Source organism: Apteryx rowi, unplaced genomic scaffold (assembly GCF_003343035.1).
Source record: "Apteryx rowi isolate R43461 unplaced genomic scaffold, aptRow1 scaffold_36, whole genome shotgun sequence".
NCBI classification, from domain to species: domain Eukaryota; kingdom Metazoa; phylum Chordata; class Aves; order Apterygiformes; family Apterygidae; genus Apteryx; species Apteryx rowi.
Window position 1 is genome coordinate 793,406 of NW_020450085.1, and position 25,368 is coordinate 818,773.

Sequence of the window (25,368 nt, forward strand, 5' to 3'; positions counted from 1 at the left end):
TATTTAATTTCAGAAACTTTTTGTAAATCTTTTGATCCTCTGACTGTTTCTTTATCTAGCAGTTTTTAAATGGGTATCTATTCTGATACAAGCTGTGAAAGTACCCTGAAGACTTTGCAGCTAAATAGGCTGAAAACTAGAGGAATACTGCAAATTGTCTAGAAAAATACTAACAGTGATTTTAGTGATTATACAATATGGCATTTTTGAGAACAATGTTCTCTTTTTATTGGAAAATACTGGAAATCCACAACTATTCTGCAAAGCTGTTTTCAAATTTATTTTACTGTATGTTGTAATAAGAAAATACGTTAAGTGTGTGTATGTACAGATGTATATGTACATATGTGTTTGTATATATTATACACATATATGTATACTTACGTATATACATACAAGCTACAAAGTATGGAACTATGGAATTGTTTTTAACACATCCTTCCCCACCCACTCATCTCTCAATCTTGTATTAGTGTAAAAGTCTTTAGGTACACTGCAAAGTATTATAGTCTCTTCTTGTAAGACTAAGACAGGAGAAGAATCTATGCAGTGAATAATCTGGATATGTCAAACTGAAATGGTTTCTTGTGGAAAAGGGCCAGCAATAACATCATGCAAGACCTTATCAGGGGAATGCAAAATGTGAAAGTATGAGGTGTCTTTGATTTTCTTTTTGTTGTTGTTAATGATTTTTTTCACTTTACCTTTAGATTTTTTAATTCTTTCCAGTTTTTATATTCTGAAGGCTGGTGTCCAGATGACTTAAATGTCATATGTGGTTGCAGTAAAGTCAGAGAGTGGATGTTGTGATTACCAAAGAGGACCTGATATCATACGGTGAGGGCGATCTTCTCATCTTGGCAGAAAGCCAACAGCACAAGCGAGATTAAGAGAATCTGTCTAGCAAAGAGGTCAATGCTTCAATTGACATCCCCTTCTCTAGCATATGGGGCAGGTAGTTCAGACAAAACCAGATRATAATTCTTGGAAAACTCTGAGCCAGATCTATACTCTCAGTTCTTGTAAATTGAGAATGGTACACAAATCAGATTAGAACTTAATCACAGTAATAAAACATTTACCCCAGTTGCCAGAGGGTAACATGAAAGCATGAAGCAGAGGAACAATTGAAAATCTATCAGYTGAGAAGGACTGTGGTTAGGTATGTACTTACTTACACAGAGCATTTGCTTGAGCAAGACACATGAGAAAATCTGTTTGTTTTATACTCAGTACTTTATACAGAGTAGTCTATACTGAAATACTTGTTTTATAAGCTATCCAAAATACCAGTTTATAAAATCAACATAAAACTGCAGTATCCTTTCAATTTGTGAGAGCATGAAGGCAAAGAAGTGCTCTCCCCTCCCTTATCTTCAATTCCTCCATTTCAAAATATGAGATTACTGAAAATGTCATTAGATTTACTTAACTCCCTACAAAAGGTTTCAGTACAGTGACATTTGAAGAGAGTTTTAGGGCAGTTGTCATCAGGGTTTCACATTGTCTGTCTTTGGGAATGTAACTTTGGTGCCTCGTTTAGGAGCTTGGACTTGTTCCACTGTCAGACTTGAAAATGTGGCTCTTGCCCATCCTAATGCAATCTCAAAGACTTGGCTTCCTTTCCTGCATGCGAGCAAAGGCAGGGAATACAAGCTGCATTTCTAGTTTTCTCAGGAAAAGTCCTGTGAAGAAGCAATATAAAGGAGTTGCATGAGGAGCAGGGAAGTCTCTCGTTTGCCTCTTTCTCTTGTTTGAGTTCCTCTGACGCTTGGTTGAGGTTCCCAAGGGAAAGGATTAATCTGCACAATGTCTGATTGCCTTTATTCTAGGACTGTTCTTATGCATTCCTTTACAATGGCAAGATGGCATGGCAATAGAACACAGGTATCAGGAGATACACTGTTTTAAGGTTTTGGGGAGCTAGTTTTTAGAGCTATTTTTAAAACACAAATGTAGAAGAATATTTATTTCATTTTCCAAATTCACTCCCCATATATGAAGCTGAAATAATGTCAGCATCTGTATTAGGGAAATCCAAATTCAGATATTAGTTATCATAAAGCTTCCTCACAGAGAGGTACAAATTACACCATGTAGCAACCTCTACTGCTAACAATTGGATCAGTGGTGATACTGTAGTCTCATAAGCATAAAAGCAGCAGTCCAGAGCAAAGCAATCTGTGTTTTTTTCTTTTTTTCCCCTTCACTGGCTGCCACCAGCTGTCAGAATTGAGGAACTTGCTCAAAGAGACTATGCGATCAAATCCAAGCAGGGCTATCAAAGCTAAGATTCAAACTGTAAATTTTATGTGGAGGATAAGTGTGTGACAGTATTCTTACGGAAAAAACATTGAACTTGCAGATTGTGATGCCACTTTTCAATCCATCACCTATTAATTTAACTGTTTGGAGTATATTGATCCTTTCTTTTTCCATATATAGTATATTCTTCTTCCCACCCTCCTTAAGTACATACATATGGTATCTATTGCCAGTTCTGAGGCAGGACATATTGATTTTACAGACAGGAAAAAAAAAACTGTCATGTTAGAGAGCTGCTAAAGGATAAATGTAGAAAGGGAAACCCAAAGAGATGATTTTCTAAAAAATCCAGTGCATAATACGAATACTTTAGAGCTTTATCTAAAATTCTCTGAAGAGACTGTGGAGTTATTGGGGACAACACTTTTGCAATCTGAACAGCTCCACTTAGTGGTCAAGAGTACACCGACCCTTTGCCTCCAATGTTTAAATCCTTTTCAAGTCAGTAATGCTTAGATTAAATAAAGCCAGTAGATGTGGCAAATATCTGGATGTTGAAATGGAAAGGCAGATGGAGAACAGGCAGATGAATCCTAATGCACAGAGCCTATTACTAGGATAGAAGAAATACTGTTACAAGACATAACAATTTAGATTGTTAGATGAATTTGATTAGTCTGTGTTTGCACTTTGCTTTAGTTTATTTTCAGTAGCTCTTCCCCAAAATGAATATGCTGGCAGATGATGCTGTAGGACAAAGCCAACTTTAAGTGCATATTTGTTGATTTTCACAAAAGCGTGTTTTGACTATAAAGCCTGCGTATTCACAGCAGAAACATAATTTGTTCATTGTATTAGAAAACAGAAATGCACTACATAACCCAGGTATCCAGTGAAGTAAGCACATCCTGAATACTGAATATCTGAATACTGAGCTACATGCTTGCAGTCTACACTAGGTCATTTTTATCAATGTGTCTTTTGTTTATGGTGGTGGTGGTGGTAGAATAATTTAAAAATATATAGAAATCATAAGGTGCTTAAAGAAAATAAGAAAAAGAGATAAAAGTCAACTGCATAACTTGTTTCCCTATATCACTTATCAGCTTTCTCAGGTAGGTCCACTGCTAAAATTTAAGGTTAAGATTTATAAGAAGAAATAAAGAGAGAAGAATTATAGCAAAAGCAATACCCRGAGATGCACATTCCTCTATTTTCCACTAACATGCCTTAATAGTAGAAGTCTGTAGATGAGAATTGACAATAGGAAAACAATTAAGATACTAAATGAGTTTCTAAAATAACAGATAAAACCTCATTCAAAAACTTCTTTAAAGTTCCCTATTCATCAGAGACAACAGCTGTAATCGAGAGTGGGACAGGAAAAAACCTTTTTATGCTCACTTTTGGATTGCAGTCCTGCAAAATTCATCAGACTTGCACATAGCAAATTGACTGCCTAAAGTTCTTAACACATTWTATTTATTGGGCCTATTTAAATACGTAACAACATTTAAAAAAAACCTACACACATATATGTATCTTTTTAGGTTTTATTTTAAATCTGCTGCCAAGACATTTCCAATTTAATAGCTTGTATTTCTTTTTCAAGATTTCTTTCTTAGAGTGGCATTAGTCCTTAAGTGCCTATTAAAAGTATAATGAAACTGTCTTCAGAACCTTTAAGTCTACTACCTTTGGGGTCACTGTCTGTATGCAGGACAGTGGTGACGCTCTGTGCTTTTTGCCGAGTTCTCTAAAAATGTGATCTTGCTTCTCTCAAAATGTATTGGAAACATTTGAATGTTCATTTGATGACACCTATGTAAAAGAATAATGCCAGAACTACTAAATTTTTACAAAGCTCTTTCAAAAAGGATTATTTTGGAGATTGAAAGAAAACCATTGTTTTTTCTTTTTAAATGCAAAATAATATCTCTGTCCCCATCCAATTATCTTCTGTGTTCTGAACAAGGGTAATGGGTGACATGCTCTGAAACAGATTTACAAAGCAGGTGGCTACTTCCAGGACAGGGCTGAATGTTTGATCTGGGTGCTGTAGCTGAGCGGATAATGCTAAAGCCTTTAAGCAAAAGATCAAAGGGAGATTCCCTGCATTTGTTATATTCTCCAGTGAAGTGAGATAAAAATGCAGAGCCTGAATTGTCTCTGCATGTTTGCAAAGTTTTCACAGTTATAACTTCAGTCAGCTCTATGGAGACGTGCTTGCAAATGGGGTAACTATTCCATTGTTAAAATTTATGTATAGGCACTGTACGTATTCTGTACAGGAGCATGCAAAGGATTTGAGGTAAATGTATTGTTGCTGTAGGACTCGTACGCGTGAAGAGGAAGTATTGCCGTATAAAACAGTAATAGTGCCCTTATTAATGAAGAACTGATGCACTGAAACTCTTTATTAGTGGAACCAGTGCTTTTTTCACCTTCTGTAGGCTGCATTTTTCTGGACATATGCAGAACCATTGCATAAGATATTTTTGTACAGAAGCAGGGCTTTTATGCAGAAGCAGGGCTTAGCATGGTTACTTTTCTATTGTGCTACTTCATGAAAATATGCAGTTTATAATCCCAAGTGTACTCCTGACCTCCCTGAAAGCAGAAGTAAGCATTAGCATTGCAGCCGCTTGAGCATTGCAATCCCTATGTGAATGTGGTTCTTCCACCATTAATGATCCCATTTTGCTTTAAATGAATGTAGTAGCCTTCTCCACTATAGTCTTGATTATAGAGTGGCCTAAATAAAATGTTGAACTCTTGAAATACTACCAAACAGCAGAAAATACTTAGCGAAAAGGCACAGAATTTGTCTATGATGGAGAAAACAATGCTAGTAAAGTGCTCCATGACCTTTTAAACAGCTACTGTGCTGTGAGGACCAGTACATCTTGGACGGACATGCCAGTGGATGTTGTGCATTGGATCAGGAAGGATGATTTATATTTTGTAAGGTTAGGAGGAAGATGCAATGGTACACATTCTGCTTTCAATTTAAGTCACCTCTGTTGATAAGAATTCAATTGTAAAAGTAAATTAATTCATTCAAATATTAATGGAAATCACACTTAGAATTTTTCCGTAAGAAAGCTAAAGGAGCAGAGTTGAACATACCTGTCATTTCCGTGTATATCTTTTATCCACTTTTAAGAAGTTGAGGTCTGTGTTTCCCAATTTAAAACATCTCCAGTCCTTGGCAGAAATGAAACTAGATCTCAGATTGGGCTCACCAACCCAATAACTTGCAATGACTATTATGCTCTTCCTAACTAACCACCTTATTTTAAAAATTTTAGCCCAGCGTATTTTTTATAGACAGTAAACATGAGTGATTTGAATTACTTCTTTGAAAGTAGAGTACATCTGCCTCCTTACAAGGGATCGTTCAGAACTACTGCTGACTCGTCATGATTACTAGTGCGCATGTTGAGCGTGCAGCTCGCTGCCAGCAGGCAGTCTCTTCTTCAGCCCAGCAGAATTCAGTGCAGCTATTTAAATTTGAATCTCGGTGAGCTGACCAGTTTGCTAGCAACGTATTTTAGCAAAAACAAAACAAAAAGGGGAGGAGAATAAAATCAGAAAACTCCCGTAGTACTGATTTTGTTCTTTTGATATCAGTTAATATTTAAGCTGCTATAATAGATTAAATACTGTAGGTAAAAAGATAAAATACTAAAAGTAGTAGTAAGAGGAAAGATAAGTAGAGGTACTGAAAAAAACATCTGAAAGACTGACGTGAAGGCCATGAATCAGAGGGATATAAGAATGAGGGAGTTCTGTAGAGGAGAAATTCCTCTCATGCTCTTGCAAAAACTTAAATTGAAAAATTCTGTCAGAGAATACAGCTTGGCTTAACTCAAAATGTTTACCAAACTGCTGATATTACCAAAATAACAATGAAAGAAAACATAAGAAAGAATGCTGCAGTTAGATTGAAATCATTTTAATATTTTAAAATTAAATTGTTAGTTTGTCCCTTCCTTTTTATTTATTTTTTTTCTTATTTATGTCTTATTTATATATTTATGTAGTATGTTTACACTGAAACATCATGATTGATGAAAACCAGTAATTTTGGATTTTTCTCCACAGAGAATTTAGAATTTTGAGTGGTTAATTTCTGAGAAGGAATTTTAAAAATCTGTTTTGCAAAGCAGTTCTGTTTGGCTCCTAGCTCCATTGGTAGTTGGCAATTAAGAAAAGACTTTTGGGAAGCTGGCACTCTGTTAGCGAGAGTGGCAAAAAGGAAGGGACAAAATCTTGTGAGGTGGCGATAGCAAGTTTTCAGAGAGGCCTTGCTCCCCACAAGTTTTTTTGCCTCCACCCAGGTATAGCTTGTCCAAAAGCTGGAAGCTAATTTGGCAGAGTCACGTAGTTACAAACACCTCGGTATTTGTACCTGTCCACTTTGTGCACCGGAGTGGCCAGCAGTAGCAGATCTGAAATGGCTGCATAGATACTGTCTTCTCTAGACTCTTACTTCTCATCGAAGCTGGTATAAATGCGGAACATCGTCTAATCTTTACATGACAGGAATGCAGACTTAAAACCATATACGTTTGCCATCCTTTAATGAGGATCTGATTCATAAACATCCATGTTGCCAGCATCAATGGCAAATGATAACCAGTTTTGCAAAACATGGTGGAACATGCATGTATAAACAATGTCCAAATAAGCTCTCCTAAATATGTCATGGGAGGAGTTATCTAAGGAAGTGATCAGACAGAGCAGGGAGACATCTTGTCTGTATTTCAAGAACTTTGGAAAGTTTTTTTTTTTCATGTTTCATGTTTCTTTTTCCCCAAAATCGGCCAGAGGAAGACGGTAGTGTTGCTGCTGTACGTCATAGTCTGGTGCACCTCATGGCTTTTTTGTGGATGTTTGAGAATGTTCTGTGAACGCTTCCTGACTAAGGTCACACAACTAGAAAGACGGAAGTAACATCTGCTTTGTAAACGAAGTGTACACTGAGTAGCACTGACAGAACCTACACAGCTGTACACATGGCCAAACTCAGTTGTCTGCTGAATTACTGGTAAAAAGTTAAGGAACTTTCAAGAAGCCAGTCAGAAGTTTGTGAATATGCATGGCACATCGGTGTTGAACTGAGGCACCGGGACATGCCTTGAAGTACACGTTCCCTTGTGTAACCAGCCCAACAGGTGAATGATCCATTTTGCATGAGTACTCCCCAGCTGAGGAAGCAAGGCTAAACCCTGTAAGCTATGAAGTGCATCCTCTCATGTGGGCTTGTCCAACCTCTGTGTACAAACCCSTAAAGAAGAGACATTTTGCAGACCAAGGAGGTCTGCTTCTTGGGACCTTGTGCTTTGCAGACCAATGTACTTTGATTTTGGTTCATTCCTAAGCATTCCAGTATAAAATAGAAAAATCTCTGACATTCTTTAACTTCATCAGAAGATGCTAAGGGCTTTCATGTCTTGAGAAACTTGCTTCTAGGAATATATATTGTATCTGTTTTCTTCTCTTTCATAAAAGCATAGCCCAGTGTAATGGCCCGGAAGCATCCCTAAGTCTCCAAGCAGGTTAAATCACCATGATTTGATTAATATATTTAAAGGCAGACTGACATGATAAAGTGATTAGACCAACCTGGCCACCCAGCAGTCTTTGAAAGCCAAGCTTACTCATCTGTAATTTTATTTCATTAGGATAAGTTTATAATTTTTTTATAAAGTTTGTACTTTAGATGATTAAAATTTCTTTATTTGACAAACTAGTAGATTTTATCATTTTATTTTCATGGCTTCACTGCAGTGATTGTATTGCATTCCATTGCCACAGTGGAATGCATACGGGGGTAAAACTGGCTTCATATGTTAACAAGGTGAAGGTGTCTGAAACAACGGCATAACAAATTGCACTCCACAATTATTTATTTTATTATTTTGTTGCTTGAGAAGTGGCCAGGCACAAATTACTACCTGCTGCTGAGTGACTACAATGAATTCCAGAGTTTGTATTCTTCTAGAATATTTGTTTTTACAGTGAGACTCTGTACAGGTATCTAAAGAATAGTGTTTGGTAGGATATTTGTGTGTCTGAGTACCTAAGCTGTATTGAAATCATATGAGAATTAAGAACCTGACCAGTTCAGGTGCTTTTGAAATCTCAGTAAGCACCGAGCTGACATTTTAGGTGCCTAAATTCCCTTGAAAAAAATCTTGATGTATATATGTTTAGAAGTTAAAGGAAAAACATGCAAGCGATTTTTTGAGCACTTCGCCAAGCTGTGTACACTTGTGCTAACCAATGTTCCAGAATGTATCAGAAAAATAAAGGTTAATAAGTACTTTATCCACTGTGGACATCAGTGGTTGGACAGCTGCACTTTTCTTGGAAGCGCTTGAGAGTAGTTACTGGACTATTGAATTGTGGCAATTATGTAACCTTGTGTTTCCAGAAAACATTTTCTTTGGAAAAATGTAACTGCCCTATTTTTCAGCCAATAGACTAATCAGATGAGCTGCACATCACCATGTTTTTTTATATATATGAGGCCCCACAATATTTGTCTTTGCCACATTAAAGCGCTCTCATTTTATTTAAATGGGAGAAGGATTGCTCACTTGCATTAAATAGTACTTGGGGCATTCTGAGTGATGCAATTTACAGTTGCAAAAAGAAATGCTCCAGGAGAGTCCTCTGAAACATGTAAAATATTAACCTCTGGAGTTTTTATCATGCAGTGTCTCTCAAATTCAGGCACATCATTCATTTTGTTTTATATAAAATGACTGACACATGGGGGTATGATGCATCGCAATCTAATGATCAGTTTGGGAAACTTGGCATGCTGCTTTTCCTTGAAAAGGAAGACTGCATAATACTATTTGTGATTGCTGTTTGTTCAATAATGTTTTCAGTCTTCCAATTTATTTACTTTCAATTTTGGTGTCAGTTCATTTAACCTTCAGAAAACATTTGTGCTGTCTGCTGCTTACAAAAGGCAGGCTCTAGCAGCCCATTGCTGCATTTATCTCTTGCTGTTGAGCTATGATGTCTTCAGTAATAAATGTATCCTTTTGAAGCAGAAGTGATTAAGTTCTTGTTGAAATGTCTTCTGGAACAAAACATTAGCTTTTGCTTTCAAAGGGCAGATATTGCTGCAGATAGCACTTAACCTGGCCAAGGACAGTGTTATGTTTAAACATCATTACTTTTCTGCTTGCCTCTATGAAACAGCAAGGATATCTGCAATCAAGCACTTCAGTTTCTTAATACACAAAAACAAGTATCTGTACAGAATTGAAAGTAGCATGATTGTGTTGCTTTATTTTGAAAAACACTCCCCCTTCCTATCAATTTTTTGCGATTTATTCCTTTGAACTTTTAAATTTGAAAGGTATAATAAAGGAAAAAAGAATTAGGCAGGCATTGGTATGTACATACTGGACTTCTTTCTTTGGAGGAACTGACTGAGCTAGCTGTATGTTTCAGAACTAAAACAAAATTTGACAATGTTGCAGTAATGCCTGTTTGTCCAGCTCAGAAATTCATAAGAGGTTTCACACTGATACTCTGTTCTTGGAAGTATGTTGTAACTGAGGGCATTGCTTTTCAAAGCTGATGTATATCAGTGAAACCGTATGGATCCTCATTTTTCAAAACAGCTGGGGAAAAAAGCTCTAGATTAAAAGATGGAGCATGGAGAGGATTTTGGTTTCCTGCCCCCATCAGGCAGAGACAACTTGAACTGAGTCCGTCTTTTGCTGCAYGTATGTGCAGAGCACAACAGAGCTCCTTCTAGCAGAGTGGAGGTTCTGATGCATTGAATGGGACCTTCTAAATGCCAATGCAATAAATTAATAAGGAAAATTGGGTCAAACCAGTGATAGTAATTAATCAATCTAGTCATTGAGCACTATATTTTCTTAATTTGAAGCTAATGGAGATCCCTAATAAGTGTCCCCAGTATGCAGGCCTTACATAGTGGTTTGTATTCCCCAAAGTCTTTATAGACAAACAAATTAGATGTATTAACAAATGTAAAAATTAATACCAAATACTGAATCTTCCAATTTTTGTTTCATAAATGCCTTGTTTTCAAAGAGTGTGCTTTAAGATGTTTGTGTTATCAAATGTATTCTGTATATATACCACAGATATTTATAATCGCTGTTTTACACTTTTACTAATTTTAGTAACAAGACGTTTCTCTAAGCAATTACTGCAAAAATATAACTTTGGCTTTTTGCGTTAATTAACACACATAATGATTCTGACAGTGATAGATACATGTGTGTTCACAGATGTATGTAGAAACTGCRGTAATGTTATTTTTTTCCATTAGTGGAATTTGGAAACAAACAATTAAAAAAAAGTATGGGTTATAAAAATCAGTCACCAGACAAAAAATGCTAATCTTTTTCTCTTGCATTCTCTCTTTCAGATTTGTGATAAAGAGTGGCATTACTATGTCGTCAACGTTGAGTTTCCCGTTGTGACCTTATACATGGATGGAACAACGTATGAACCTTACCTTGTGACCAACGATTGGCCTATTCACCCTTCACACATAGCCATGCAGCTAACAGTTGGTGCTTGTTGGCAAGGTAATATTCTGACAGCAGATAAGCTATAGACATTCTGAAATTCAATCCAAAAAGGATTTTATTTGTTTCATTGTTTGCATATTAGTAATTTAATTACTGATATTAATTAATTAATTAAAAGTTGATGGTATAAAATTGGAAGTAAATCCAGGGTCTGAGCCTGAAGGAAGTCAAGTCYGAGGGTAAAACTGATGGGATATTAGCAAGCCTCATGCTTCCGTCATCTAAAGAAGTGTTGAATCCAGTTTGCATATTAAATAAGAAAGATTATCTTCTTTATCTTTTGTCTTCACTATTTTAACTGCCTCCCTTGGTCTCCAACTTTAAGCAAGCTATCTAAATACTGCTCTAAAAAGCTCCTCCTGCGACTCCAGCTGTGTCTGTCTTTCAGTTTCTGCATCAAATTTCTGTCACTGCTTTCACTACCCATGGCTTGTTCCTGCTCTCTTCACATTGGATGTACGTCACCAGTAATTCCATTAGTTTAATTGATACACCCTGGTATAGAACAGACTTAAAAGTGAGAGTAAAACCAGAATTCACATCCTCAACACYGTACTTGTATGGGACTGTGCTTAAATAACAGCTTTTTCTGTTCTCTGCCCTTTATAATTCTCCTCTCTCCTCATTCCTTTGYGTGGTCCTTACACCACTGGTACTCTGTTTCATTTTCTGTTCTCTGCCTTGCATCGGAAGCTGTCATCCYTTTCTGCTCAATTGGTTTTGTAAAGTTCTCCTTGTTATCCTTCCATGTTAACCTTCTATTTGTGTACTGTGTTCTGTTTTTACATTAGACAGTAACAAAATGTGAAGTAAACTGGACAATTAGGAAAAAATGCTTTGTAACAGATTATGTTTCTTCCCCACTCTTTAATGTTGGCTCACTTCCTGTCTTCTTGTGTCCTTGTTTGCCACTTTGATCGGTGATCATTTACAATATGTTGTCCACAAAATTTGGACACCTTATGTGTGTCAGAGCTATTTAGTGTAATTACTATTAGTTGCAAATGCAGCTGTTAGCTTATAAATTCCTTGGGGTAGAGATCCAATCTTTACTTTGATGGAAAAATGCAGAATAAGGCCACATTAGTCCTAAAAACAAGATTTGATGTTTCAGTATTGATCAGTCAGATGAATATTATGATAGTTAACTAATCAGCATGACCCAAATCCTGTACATTTGTACACTGACCCTTGTCTAATTGGTATTTGCATGTGCAGGCTTTCCATCTTTATATGATTATCTGTTTTATATTGGAACTTTTCATTAATGTTAGCTATCTAACAGAATAAATTTAATTTTATTCTAAGGTGCTAAGATTCTAAGCAATCTTACTTTTTTTTTTTAGCTAAAATACATAGTAAAATGCATATCAAACTCTTCAGAAACCAGAACTTCAGTTTAACCAATGGTTTACTAGTACAAATAGTTGACAGATACCAATTCAATTTACATGAGGTTTCTTTTAGTTTGATCTTTTTTTTTTCTTATATAGTTTTAGTGTACTGTTTTTAAATCCAAGTTCCAGAGTTAACAGAGGCAGATACCATTTGTGAACAGAGTAAATCCAGTTCTTTCCAGACGTGAGAAAATGCTTTAGGGACTCGCTGAGTATTGCCTTCTGAAAAGTCATCAGTATTTCTCAGTAGCCTTGATGAAGAAACTTTATTCCCTTATTTAATGTGTACTTCCAGGTTCTTCTGCACAGGTATACATAAAATATTTTTCTGAATCGTTTTTATTGCTTTTGTCCCTTCACTTCTTTCCTTCATATATTGTGTTTTTATYACTAATACCAATCTTTAGAGTTTTTTCTAATATTTTGCATGTCGGTGGGAAAACACTTCAGTTCCCCCCAAAAGCTCATGTAATCATCATGCAGGTGCCAAGTTTTGAGAACTGCAGAGAATTAATTTCATTCGTAGAATAGGTACTGTATAAGCAAACGCTGTGCCAGTTTCTCTGCACTGCTAAATCCGTGGCTTTCATCTACCTCCAAGGCAGCAACATACAGCAATAAGGATGATCTTGTTTCCTTCTCATCTTTGTCTCTTTGTCGCAAATTGTTGGTAGGAGAAAGAATTAAGGTAAACCTTCTGATATGGGCTCACAATAAACTTAGATCACAGACTATCATAGTATTTATTTAGACTTTTAAACAAATATAAATTTGCTACTTGTTTTCAGACATTTTTAGCTTTGCCTTGAACAATTTGATAGCTTAAGGAATGATTAGCAAGTGGAGGTTCTTTTTGTCTGGTGAAGCAGCTGATTTAAACTACTAAAATGTTAACTATCGTTGCTGTCAATATTTACTGCAAGATGATGTTATTGCTACTGTAATAGAGTGAGAGTTGGAGCTGGTCAAAGATAGAAACATTTTTGATTCGGCTAAAATACTGTGCTAAAGATTTTGCTAAAATAGCGTGAATCAGGCCAAAAGGTGAAATTTTAATGTTTACATGAAACAAGATTTCAGGATACTGTTTTTGGTAAAGCTTATCTTTTGATAAGTTCAAAATGTTTGTTTTGATCACTTTAAATTATTTTAAAAAACAGAATGGAAAGTCACTTTGTTAATAATATTCARCACTTCCTATATCAAGTTGTTGAAGTGCAATTACTCAATATATAAAACCAACATATTTTGTTCAAAATATTAATTTTCAAAAGCCATATATTTCAAGAAAGGAATAAGTATATTGAATAACTATTTTGACTGTAAATGGTTTCAGTGAACAGTTAACTGGTTCTGTTAAGGATAATCCACTTCTGTCAGTAAGAATAGTTCTAAAGCTTTGCATTTTCAAAGCATTAGCAAACTGCTTCAGAACAGTCTGTGATTTATTCAAGTAACAGTATGCTGTGATTCTGGTGCTTGTGGTGCAATAAGCCATTCACGGGAGTCCTTGTCAAGGCAGAGAATGGATATAAGAAACTTCTAGCTCTGCTTTGCACAGATTATTTGATGTTTTACTAGCCAAGCAATGTATTTTCCAGTGGTATAACCTGATGGTCAGAATCTTTCCTTTCCTCTTCATCAAAACGCTGGCAGAACAAAAACGCAAGCTCTAACCACTTCCCTCAAAAAGACCAAGATTTCTTTTCTGTCTTTACTAAGCCTTTTTACAGTATTGAGTCCACAGTGACCTTTTATCAATTTATTTGAAAAATAATCTAAGTTCAGACAACTAAATGAACCATAAAAAGCAACAGTCCAGCAGTCCTTTTTCTTACCATAAGAGTTCTGATTTGCTTACAGCAAAAAGTAAAATTCATCATGACTGTGTGGCAGCTTAAGAACTGGTGGAGAGGGAGGAGAGTGTATTTGGAGGGCACAGTGAAAAAATCAAGGAGAAAAAGAATTGTAATTTACTCTGTTAGCACCAGCAGGAATATCTGCTACTGCTGTAAAGGATTTAACATGTCACACGTGACAATTTTGAGTTCTGATCCGGAAATTGGGAAATGTTCTGCTGTTTCTCTAGGAGTCTGAGAATCCTCCAGGTTACGAGGCACGTGGTGCTCTCAGCCCTGGTATTTTCATCAGCATACCCTGGGACTCGTCCTGCGGTTACGTAGCTAGTGTCGTGCACGCTCCTCCTTCCTGTCTTTCTCACAGTTATGTCATGCAGGAGTCTCAAGCCCAGAAAGAAAATTCTGTTCTTTTGAGATGAGTATTTCCTGTTATTAATATTTCAATTCCAGAATAACTCTTTTCTGTATTTAATAGTCTTAACATCCATTATGAAAGTTAGGTGGGTTTTTATTTCTACCTTCAGCTGTTCAAGTGAAATACAAGAACAGCTAAAGTTTGGTGCTGTTCTCTTCTTGAATCTAACACAGAAATGAACTAAATATGCAATCTCTCAGGCTTATATGATAAATTTAAACTTTAGCGAATGACATGTCCAGTGTCCTGTCTGCAGGACCAATGTCCTATCCTTGGTTTAGGTTGCCCTGAATGAGGGGGAAACAGTAATAAATGTATTACCCATGTAACCCCACAATTGCTTTTTTTTCCCTGACATCAGCAATCCAGGCGTAATGGGCATGTCTCGCCTAGGTATTTACCCTTGCCTTACCAGTGTAAAAAGCACGCCTGATTTGTTTGTTCAGTATATCATGCGATATTTCTTAAAATAATGTGAGTTGGCTGCTGGGACTCTTCTGAAAAGAAGGAAATCAGTCTTTTCCTGAGGAGCAGAGAATGATCTGGTGGACAAGAAGGTACTGTAAACAGAGGAATTTATAGTCACAGTGTGTAGGTGGCAGCCTGGAGCACAAGCAGAGAGTGAAAACTGCTGGAAAGAGCAGACAGAGAGGCTTTAAAGGTGATAGAAGAGAACCTTCCCAGGGTCCATCGGGGACTGGGTAAAGTTTACTGCAACCGAGCAAGTCACTTGAGTTACCTGAAATGAAGCCTGGAGGCTGGCAGCTTTAGGGACATAGTGGGTATGAGGCAAGTTGTATAAAAACCTTTTTGCATTTTGTTTTGACATACTCACTTTGAATTTTTTTTTTCTTCTATTTAAAAGTAGATGTTCTGCTTGTATAGTCTACCATTAAAAGTAGATGTTCTGGTTGTTACTCTGGTATAGTCTGCCATTTTTTATTTAAAAGCCCTTGTTTTTTGTTTTTTTAGGGAGCTAATTATAGGGAAGTTCTAGGCAGAGATACCTCCAAGCTTTGGCTGATTTAGTGTCCTATCACAACCTCTAGCATAGATCTCACTGTTTTTTATTTTGTGCAGTTCATGTTTAATACTGCTATACCGGGAGGGAGATGTTAGCTTATGCAGGCATGGGAGCTAAAGCATTATTTTTAGGCTAGGCTTTTTGTGTTCTCACTCCATTTAATACAAAGTACATGTGACCCGAAGGTAGTAACTACTTAACCTGTTGCAGCTAAATGTCCAAGTGTGCCAGTCTTCATGCATGGCAAATATTAACTTACTTCTTAGCTGTCTTCAATGACACGAGGCCTGGAAAAAGGTAATACTGACCACAAAGCTAAGCAAACTGGACTCCTGATGAACTGAGTGTGGGGATGACCGTTTGTAGTGCTGGTACAGCAATTCCTTAAGTTAAGCCTTTGTGTATCCTGGTGAAGTTCAGCAGTTTTCTCTGCAGATACTTATGGTTGAGGAGTTGATTCAACTGTAGCTTTGTTAAAAGGCCTTTTTTGCTCAGATCAGTGGTCTCTCAGATGATTGTCAAAGGTGTGGTTTTGATGTACTTGGGGTTACTCAGGTCCACAGTGCTATTCTGTCTTTAATGATAAAAGAAATCTTGAGGCAAAATTACTCTCTTCTCAAAGGTGTGCTTCCAAAGACAGAAGAGACACCAAAGAGAACATGAGGGAAGCGTGACCCTGGCACTGTCTCTGAACCCAGCTCTGCTTCTCATACTAGCTCCCTGAATGGATGYGCGAGGCAGACATGGCTCTTCTGGAGAGTGGAAAGCCCCTCAAGGCTCAGCTGCCAGTCTCATTTCAGGGTGCCTCAGAAAGGCAGATTACAGCACTTCAGGAAATACACTCTAGAATTTTCAAAACATATGGTTGGTAGTTGTTGTTTCTTCACTTAACCTCTCTCTCGCTATATATATAATATCTAAACAATAATGAATTTATAACATCTTCAGACTTTCAGACAAATAAACCATTTGAGCCTCAAAACATACCAAGGTCTGCATAAAAATTCTTATCCAATTGTAAGAACATAAAAATCATACAACCAAATTTAACTTGATGCATGTGAAATTGCTGGCCTTTCCAAATAGAGTCTATATGCACTATAATGTGTGGTATACAGAGGAAGATGATATAAAAAATATTTAGCATCAGTAACAATAATACAGCTTTATTACCCACTAATGTATTAAAGGTATAGCAAACTACATGTGGGGTTGTTGGTTTTTTTTCCTTTTTTAAAGTAGAGTTGGGTGAAGATTTAGGGGGCTTTGTTGTCATTTTAAAACAGGAATTTAGTTCCACTGCTTGTGCTATGTTACTGCACCATGTCTTGTGGCTGATGAGTCCTTCAGAGTGGCTAAACCCATGACTACTGTTACTGCTGGGACAAATGGTTGGGGGCTGACACTGTGGCACAAGTATTAGATGGAGTTTTTAGAGGCACTGCTTTTATTTAATTGATTGTGAATCTGGCCATCAGAATTTACTTTCCATAGCTGAGAAGCACTGTCCATATGTCCATATGAACCTCTTCTACTGTAAAAATAAAAAATAGCACTTTGCCCTTATATAAGGTCTTCCAGCTAAAGATCCTCAAGTGCTTTCCAAACTATAAAGAGGTAACACAGTTCTACAGCAGGAAAATATAATTATCCTCATGTTATTTGTATAAAGTGCAGCATTGAGAGGGTAGGTGATTTTCCTCAGGTCACCTTCAAAAATCTGCATCAGAACAAGAATAGAATCAGACTTCCTGATTCCCACTCTTCACCTTTTAACCAGCAAATCATTCTCATTCCCCCTTTTAGCTTTTGCAATCCTGTTTCATTCTCCTAAGCAATACAAACAAATAAGGTTAGCTTATCCTGGAGCTGCACTTTCCAGCAGCTTGCCCTCGTAAGTTCTCCTCTGAGTGAGATCATTATTTTTCATTCAGTTTATCTGAGGCCAGTGGACCTTCTTACAGAGTGAGAAATTTCTTCCATTATACCAAGGTTTATAGGTTCTCACGCTGATCCTTAGGCTGCTAATGATTCTTTCTGTGGCAAAAAGGCAGCCAGAAATAGGGAGCAAGTTACCTGATTTGGTAGTCTCATCATCTTATGTACTATAGACTACGAACAGACTTCCTCCAGGTTTCTCTGAAAAGGTCTTGAGTTCCACCTCCCTCCTCCCCCCCAGAATGGATTGTTTCTTTATGCATCATTCCCAAAGTCCTGTCAGGACAGTAGTGACACAAGTTAATTACTGTCACAAGGTCATACTGTGGCTTACCATGACTGTAAGTCATTATTTCCAGTAGTGTCCTGGAGCTTCACTATGCAATTAATTTATGCAGGCCACATTGTACAGGGGAAGTTCTTTAGGAGAAGCCTGTCAACAAGCAAACTGTGTTATCATGAATACAGTAAAAAGTTACTCTAATTTCTGATTTCTAAGTAATTTCTGTTTCCTATTCCATTTTTCTTTTGTGTTCTTCTATCATTTTGCTCTCTCCCTAATCTAGACTGGGGACCAAACTGTTACAGTCTTTATGTGGAATAACCATATTTTCTAAGCACTSTCTCTGACATGTCAGTCACTGAGTTGCAGTCACAGAACCCACTTATCATTCAAGGCAACAGGATTACATTAAGAGCTGTGTAGCTGGAGAGAGATCAGATCACTGAGGGCCAAATAAACAGGGTGCAGCAGCAACCTGTATCAGTCAACCTTGGATTTCCCCCAGAAATTAGGACTTTCAACAGATACAAAGCCCCCATACTTTGCATTCCTGATCTATGCATCCTAACACCCAGTGGATGATGCCTTGGGGGTTGATGCAGGCTGCACCAACCTGAGGTCTCAGTGGAGTAGGCCAAGCAAACAAATTAATGCAAGACACCTAGACAGATTTCAACAGAATGTGACCCTGACTGTCTGTATACTGATGTGTCTAAAAGTGCATCAGTATTCTCTCTCTGTTGACCCTTTTCTCATCAAAAAGAAGATGCAGTAGAATTCAATGCACTTCACAGATCTTTGCTGGAATTTTGGCTATAGCAGAAATACAAACATATGTAGGAAAGTTAGTTTAGGAAGGTGTTTTCTGGGAGAGATGAATTTGCATTCAAATCTGTCACTAATTCAGCGTAGGTACATGTCCCTTATTAAATTATATTTCTGTACTGGGGAATATGCAACAGCGCAGGGATGTTATTTGGGGAACAGGATTATAGCGTAACAATTTCATGTGCAGCATTAACATAGCTTGGACTGTGATCTGCTCTGAGAAATACAGAATTGTGGCTTTTTTCCTTGATTGTCAGCATTTTGTCCAGGCCCCCTAGGAATAACAAAAATACACTGGTTTAATCATGAGAGATTATCTTAAGTTTATACCAAACTTTTGATCTATGGAACTACTGCACAGAGATAGATTAGCATAGGCACACTTAAGAGCAGGTAGCCCTTAGTGTTGTCAGTACTTATCCTATTTTAGATAATGCTTTAAAGCCTGAAGCTTGTGAGGTCRTCAGGTTAAGATGACTACCAAGAGCAGGGGCAGACTGAAGTAGTGCCATGCTTGCTGAGTAAGTTTCTGGGCTGAATGATACAAGAAGTACTAACTGTTTTGTGTGGGAAAGCTCTGGGAGTATAAAAACTCTCTAATTGGGACTCCTCCTGAAGTCTATGTTAGGTTTCTCCTGTTTAACAGCCAATCGACTTGCCAGGGAATTAAACTCAGTTCCCTAAACTGGCCTAATAAAGGGAGGGGGAAAATTCTGTGAGTTTCAGAGCCGGAAAGTCCTGCAGCAGGTCCCGAATTCACCTGAGTATTTTTGTTCAGATCCCAAATAAATTGGTCATTCCTTAATTATCTAGGTCAGTATAACCAGAGTCTATAATGTCTCAAAAGAATCACATCTCAGTTGGAAATCCTCTTGATTCATCATTTCTGTTGAAAACCTCATTGTGCTTAGGTTGCCCTGATAATTACTTTATGTTCATTATTAGGCTAGGGAAGAAAGGCCTAAAAGAAGATCTGTGAGATCAGTAAAGTCAGTTGTTTTGACAAAAATGCATGACTGTGCTTTGGAGATTGGTAAGTTAATGCAAATAGCCCTTTACATCTCTGACATCAAAACACCACAATTGTAAAATTCAATGATAATCAACTTCTGTCACACTTCAACCCAAAGTGAAATTAAAAAAAAAAAAGCTCCATGAAAATAGCCATCTGCTCCAATAATGAATGAACTGTAACCCCATGAAGACCCTGAGAATCTTCAGTTTCCCCTAGACTCCCCAGTATCGTGCATAACAGAACTTCCTGATGGTTGGGATCAGGAAGTGTTTGCTGGATGACAGTCCTTAGCCTCCCCACATTGTGACTCATCTGATGTATTTCAGATGTTAAGGACAAGGTGAAGTGTATTCTAGAAGCGTTTGTTTTTCTCCACATAAGGCAGTCATCTCAATTTACTTGCCCATAACTTGGACAGGCATCTGCAACCTACTTATTTAAAATTAAGTAGATTAATTTTACGCTTGGTCTGTTGTGTTTGAAATTCCAGACACCAATTGTAACTGCTTGTGACTGTCTAGGAATATGCCAAGTACTGTGATATTTTAAAGTCTTGCTATCATTGGCAGCTTCATCAGTCCCCGCTGAGGGCTGTTGTGCAGGTGCAGCATACATCCTTTCCTGGTGTGTACTTCTTCCTCTGATGTGTACTTCCTGTTCCAGTGTGCTGTGGTGCTGGGCTTGGAGCAAGCACAGGCACCATCTGTGAATGGCACAGCAGGGAAATAAGAGTCAGAAGTAGTCAGTTATAAAGTTTTCATGGGGATGGCACCCACTGTCCCTAGTGTGGGAGCTGCCCCTGCTTAACCCTCCCCCTAGGCTGATACTAGATACTAGTGGCCCCAGATAATTGTAGCAGCCCTCACTTTACTTTGGCAGCCCCTTCTGAACCTCACACCTAGTTTATGAATCAGCTGTCTCTTAATCTGAACCATAACCTAAGTGGCCACTATAATGTGAGGATCCCAGCAGGCCAGGGCGGGACACTTCCTCTTCTGTATGTTTGGTGCTAGTGTGTGCCATCCCCATTCTCCTCCACCAGTGTTCATGAAAAGGAAAATAACTCAGAAGGACTTTACCAAGGTGACCCTGGGTAAAGTTCTGGTGGGATGGACCCCAGTGTCTCTAGTGGATGAGCTGGCCTGCTTGTTCTCCACTGATACAGTTCAAGGCAGAAAAGACCTGAACCAGAATAGAACACTTCAGCAACTCAGGAATATGATAAAAACCACTTTGACAATGACTAAGCAGTTAGCAGCATTATAATGAAAAATTATGTATGCTGACAGTTCCTCTGGCTGCCTCCCACAGTCTGTTGACACCATCTCCCCATTATGAGGATTGAGTTAATGCCAAAAAGCCAACATCCATCCATCTGTATCTGCCAAACTTTGGAAGTGGAAGTAAGTGCTGTGTTAGGGGAAAAAGCAATGCATGATTTTATCATCAGGTCTGAATAACACTGTGACCTCTGTTGCTTCACAAATGTAATGGAGACTACTACATTTACATTTAAGGAAGGGAAGAAACAACAGCTGAGATTTGTAAGGCAGAGTCTGTAATGAGAATGAGTAATGTCATTCTGTTGGGTTATTTCATTCTTTTATTTGTTGCAGATGTATCAACCTACCCCCTCCCCCCCCGACTGACAGTAGGAAAGGTTTTTCCTCTATTGTTCCCATCAGTCAGCCAAGCCTTAACTATGCCCCAAGAATTAGTATTCACAGGCACAAATCTAGATCAGCATGTGAATAAACACAGACATACAGCTGAGTGAAACACAACATGTAACTCAGTTGTGGAATGGATTTTCTTACTCTTTGTGGGCTTTATGCTACTGTAACATCTTTGTGGAGTTGAGCTGCATCTGACCGTGCTTAAATATGAAGGAGCAAGAAGACCCTGACAGAAAAAAATCCCATGAAATGGGCTGAAGCAGTGTAGGTTAACTGAATGGCCTGCCCTCTGGATAGAAACTGGCAGATCTTATGTTACAGAACATTTTATTTTTCATTGCATCATTGGAAAATAGAAAAAAAAATCAGGACACCTGGATTACCTCAAAATTATCATCACTGGAGCTCCACTTTGTTCTCAGAATTGTTGCTCTGGAGACTTGTATGATATACTTATGTCTTCTTCATTATTTCAGAAATATTGTTGCTTAGGCAGAGTTTGGTGTCAGAACCAACGGTTRGGTTCAAAGTATCTCAGAGCAGTAAGATCTGTGGGAGCAGCTTGTGCCTTTTTGTCAGGTTGTTTCTCAGCGTGTAGTAATTTCAGTTACAAGTCACGTTCAAACAATGGAACTGCCTATTCCCAGGCTGCCCAAACGGACAATTCCTCCTGCCCAGTGGGTCTCAGCCAGGTATCAACTGTGTGTGGAACTGCACGAGCATAAAATGCGTCATACTTGGTGTCAAAGGATCTCTAGTTGAAAAGATCAGAACTTAGAAGAATTTGGGTAATGTCCTGTAAAAACATTGTTATCAGCTGTAGCTATAATTGCGTACTGTCCTTTTACAGTCTACGGAATTACCACTGCCACGACAGATTAAATATTCTGACACTCGCCTGATCTTGGAAACTAAGAATTTTAGCCTGGCCAGTACTTGGAGAAAAACTCATTAGACATCCTGGGCTGAATTTGCACATACTGAGAAGCCAAGACCAAATACTTGAAGAATATTAGACTGCGGACACAAAGGAAAGACAGCATTCAAACATACTACCACAGCAGAACCAGCATGAATAAAACTCTGATAAGAGACAGGAATAAAAGAACAATTGCTGAGGATTTTCAATTTATTCTGACAATGTTTTTCTTCTTGCATTTTTTGAGACTGAAGAACTATACTCCCTCTAACCCCTTGAATCAAAACTGGAATACAGGATCGTATTTGGTTGGCTTTCAGCTATCCTTCAATTTTGCTTCAGCTTTGGTGAGAATTTTGTGTTCTGCTTCCCAATTTTATTGCATCAGATTTAGTCCATTTTCAATCCAGTAATTACTGACTATTGAAACACATCAGCAAGCCAACATATCATCACTGAGCTGATAATATTCTGAAATGCTGAGATTATAATATCAAAATGCTACAAGCCCTGTGATAGTCAGAACAAATCACTTCTGTTCACCTTAGAGGATGAAACTGGCAGGTGTACCATTTTCTCTTTAACTCTGATAAAAAGTGCTTATGGAAGGTTTATTTAGCAGTCTCTTCTTTCTAATAAAGTGTGAGATAGCCTTCTCTGATTGTACATACAAAGTCGATGATGTTTATTCTTGTGGAAACAGCTAGCGTTCATACTGTCCTGGATTAACCGGGAGGTTCTGTGTAAGATGCATGTAACACTAAGAAGACCAGACTCCAAACAGCTGGAGCATAGTAGCCAGGCTATGGTCAGTACTTCTCATAATAGCAAGAGTTCCAAGAAAAACAACAGGGATGATCAGAGTCAAGAGTCTAAAGGGAAAAGATGTAAAGAAAAGGACATGTTTAGCCTGGAGAAGACAAAGGGAAGACATGACAATATTCTGACAGCTCACATTCCCTATTAGGAGTAAGCTAACCAGTGATCACTGGAGTGGATTGCTTGGGGAGCCTCTGTCTTCAGAAGGTTTTAGAACAAATTAGATAATTCTCAAAACCAGTTTAAGTATATTTGATCTTTTCTTGGGGTTAGGGGACAGACTACATCATTCCTYAGTGCCCCTTCAGACCCTGCTATCAGTTGTTTTAGTGCAATTGTTCCAACCTGTGGAAAGAATAACATAACTTCATAAGTGGAAATGAACAAGACGACAAGTAAAAGCTTAACTGAATCGCCTTACTGGAGCTGTGGGCATAGTTTTGCAGACTCTCTCTACTGGTGCAGTAACAGACTGTTCTGTTCTCAGCTTTCATTCACATTTTCTTGAAATGCTTAGTGTTTTTTTACATAGCAGTTGATAGCTTCTCTGTAATGTAGATTACAGCAACAGTACTTAGTACATCTGCACAAAAATCCAACCTTGTGTGAACACTGTATGCAAGTCTGCTCTTCCAATATTCGCTCCTTTTGTTGTGTCTGTATTTGCAGAGCATTCTAAAAGTTCATTTCTGCAGTCATATCCTCTTCTACTATAGCAGACTCTTCATGCTTTTATGGTAGGGGTTAGGCAGACTTTCAGTACTTCCCAGAACTCTGCTGTGCTTTTTCTCATGTGCCATGAAAGGAGATGTATTCTCCTTTTCGCATCTGGCCAGCTGTGCTAGACAGTTCATGACTGGGTATGACATGAGCTATTCTGGAACCTGGCCTTCTCATTTTGCCTTTAGAGCATTTGGCTTCATTAATTTTGCTGGCCCATGCAGTCAAGTGAAAGCAGATGTCACTATTATAAATGAATCCTACATAAATAAGGTTAAAAGGAAAATGCTTTTAGCATACTTTCTGACCCTTTTCTATTTCTGAAATCAGATACAAGCTTCCTGACAGCTTTCTATACTTGCTAAAAGTAAAACTGAAGTCCTACAATTATTTTAATAGTAATGGAAACACCATTTAAAGCTCAAAATCCTATCAGTTCCTTACAGGACAGATGAGTTTTAAACAAGAATTACGTAAGTCAGAGACGATAATGGCTCCAGATGGTCATTCTGCAGTTCCTTATACATCAGCTCTAAGTGCATTTTTAAAAGCAGGGTTTGGGCTTGGTGCATACTCTGTATATTTAGTATCATTTATGGGCAATTACTCTATCACTGTAAATGACCCAGTGGAAGTTTTCTTCAAGTGAAATGTTACAATCAAGCAAGAACTTGTACTTTCAGTTGCGGGCAGAGTAAGCAGGATAAAGAGACCTAACGATGCAATTCTTAACTGCTGAGGGGAAAAAAATGGTTGCATTTTATCTATCTTCTGTATCTACATTGTTGTCTAGGTTCATTTGCTGTGTTCAGCTTTCAGTGTTCAGCTTTCCATGCTAGCTAAGAGACTGGAATTAAAGGGTAGATTTTGGGGAACTTATCAAACCACTAAATGACCAACACTGAGGTGAGCCAAACTGATAATGACTGAAGAAATATGTGGATGGAATTCAAGGATATTTAGTCCTTACCTCTCTCCCCCCAGTGTCAGGAAAAGATCCAGGAGATCGCATCATGAAGAAAACTTGTAAATAAAGTTTCTGTATAAATGAGCATAGGACCTTAAAAATTGCTATATATAGTGAGGACCTCAAATGGAGACGCTTACAGTTTTTACCTTCTGGCAAGACTACAGCAGATCCTTATGTACTAGCATGGATTTTTTTGAAGTTTGTTGAAATGTTTTGTCTAGTACGGAATGAAGATAAGCACTTACGGAGCTGCTGAGTGTGCATCCACATGAGCGTATCAGTTTGGATCAGGTCTGAACTTCCAGCAAGAATCTCCTCCTTGTCCTCACTTACTCTGCTGTCATTCACACTTTGGAGCAGTGTCAGAGCACATGAATTGGAATCCTTCTGGATGAAACTAAACTGGAAATGCACTCCAGGAATGCACCTAATATATTCAAGCCCCAAATGTATGCTTTGTCCATGCTACCAGACTAGAGCTAGTCCAAAGTGGAAAAAAAAACACCACCAACAATCGCCCAAACCTGACATGCCTACACATGAATGTCAGCACCAATCATGTTGCTCTACAGATTCACTTCAGCTGGTTCATACTATTTGCTACTGTCAGGCACAGCCGCAGAGCTGAATTCTTTGTGCTAGC

At 37.9% G+C, this 25,368-nt stretch overlaps 1 protein-coding gene across 1 annotated transcript in view; it reads left to right on the top strand.

Moving 5' to 3' along the window:
• Window positions 1–25,368, top strand: part of CLSTN2 (calsyntenin 2) — a 238,843-nt gene that overhangs the window by 198,092 nt on the left and 15,383 nt on the right. Inside the window, exon 9 of the mRNA XM_026073079.1 lies at window positions 10,697–10,859. Coding sequence (XP_025928864.1) covers window positions 10,697–10,859 — 163 coding nt within the window. The remainder of the gene's footprint in view (window positions 1–10,696; window positions 10,860–25,368) is intronic.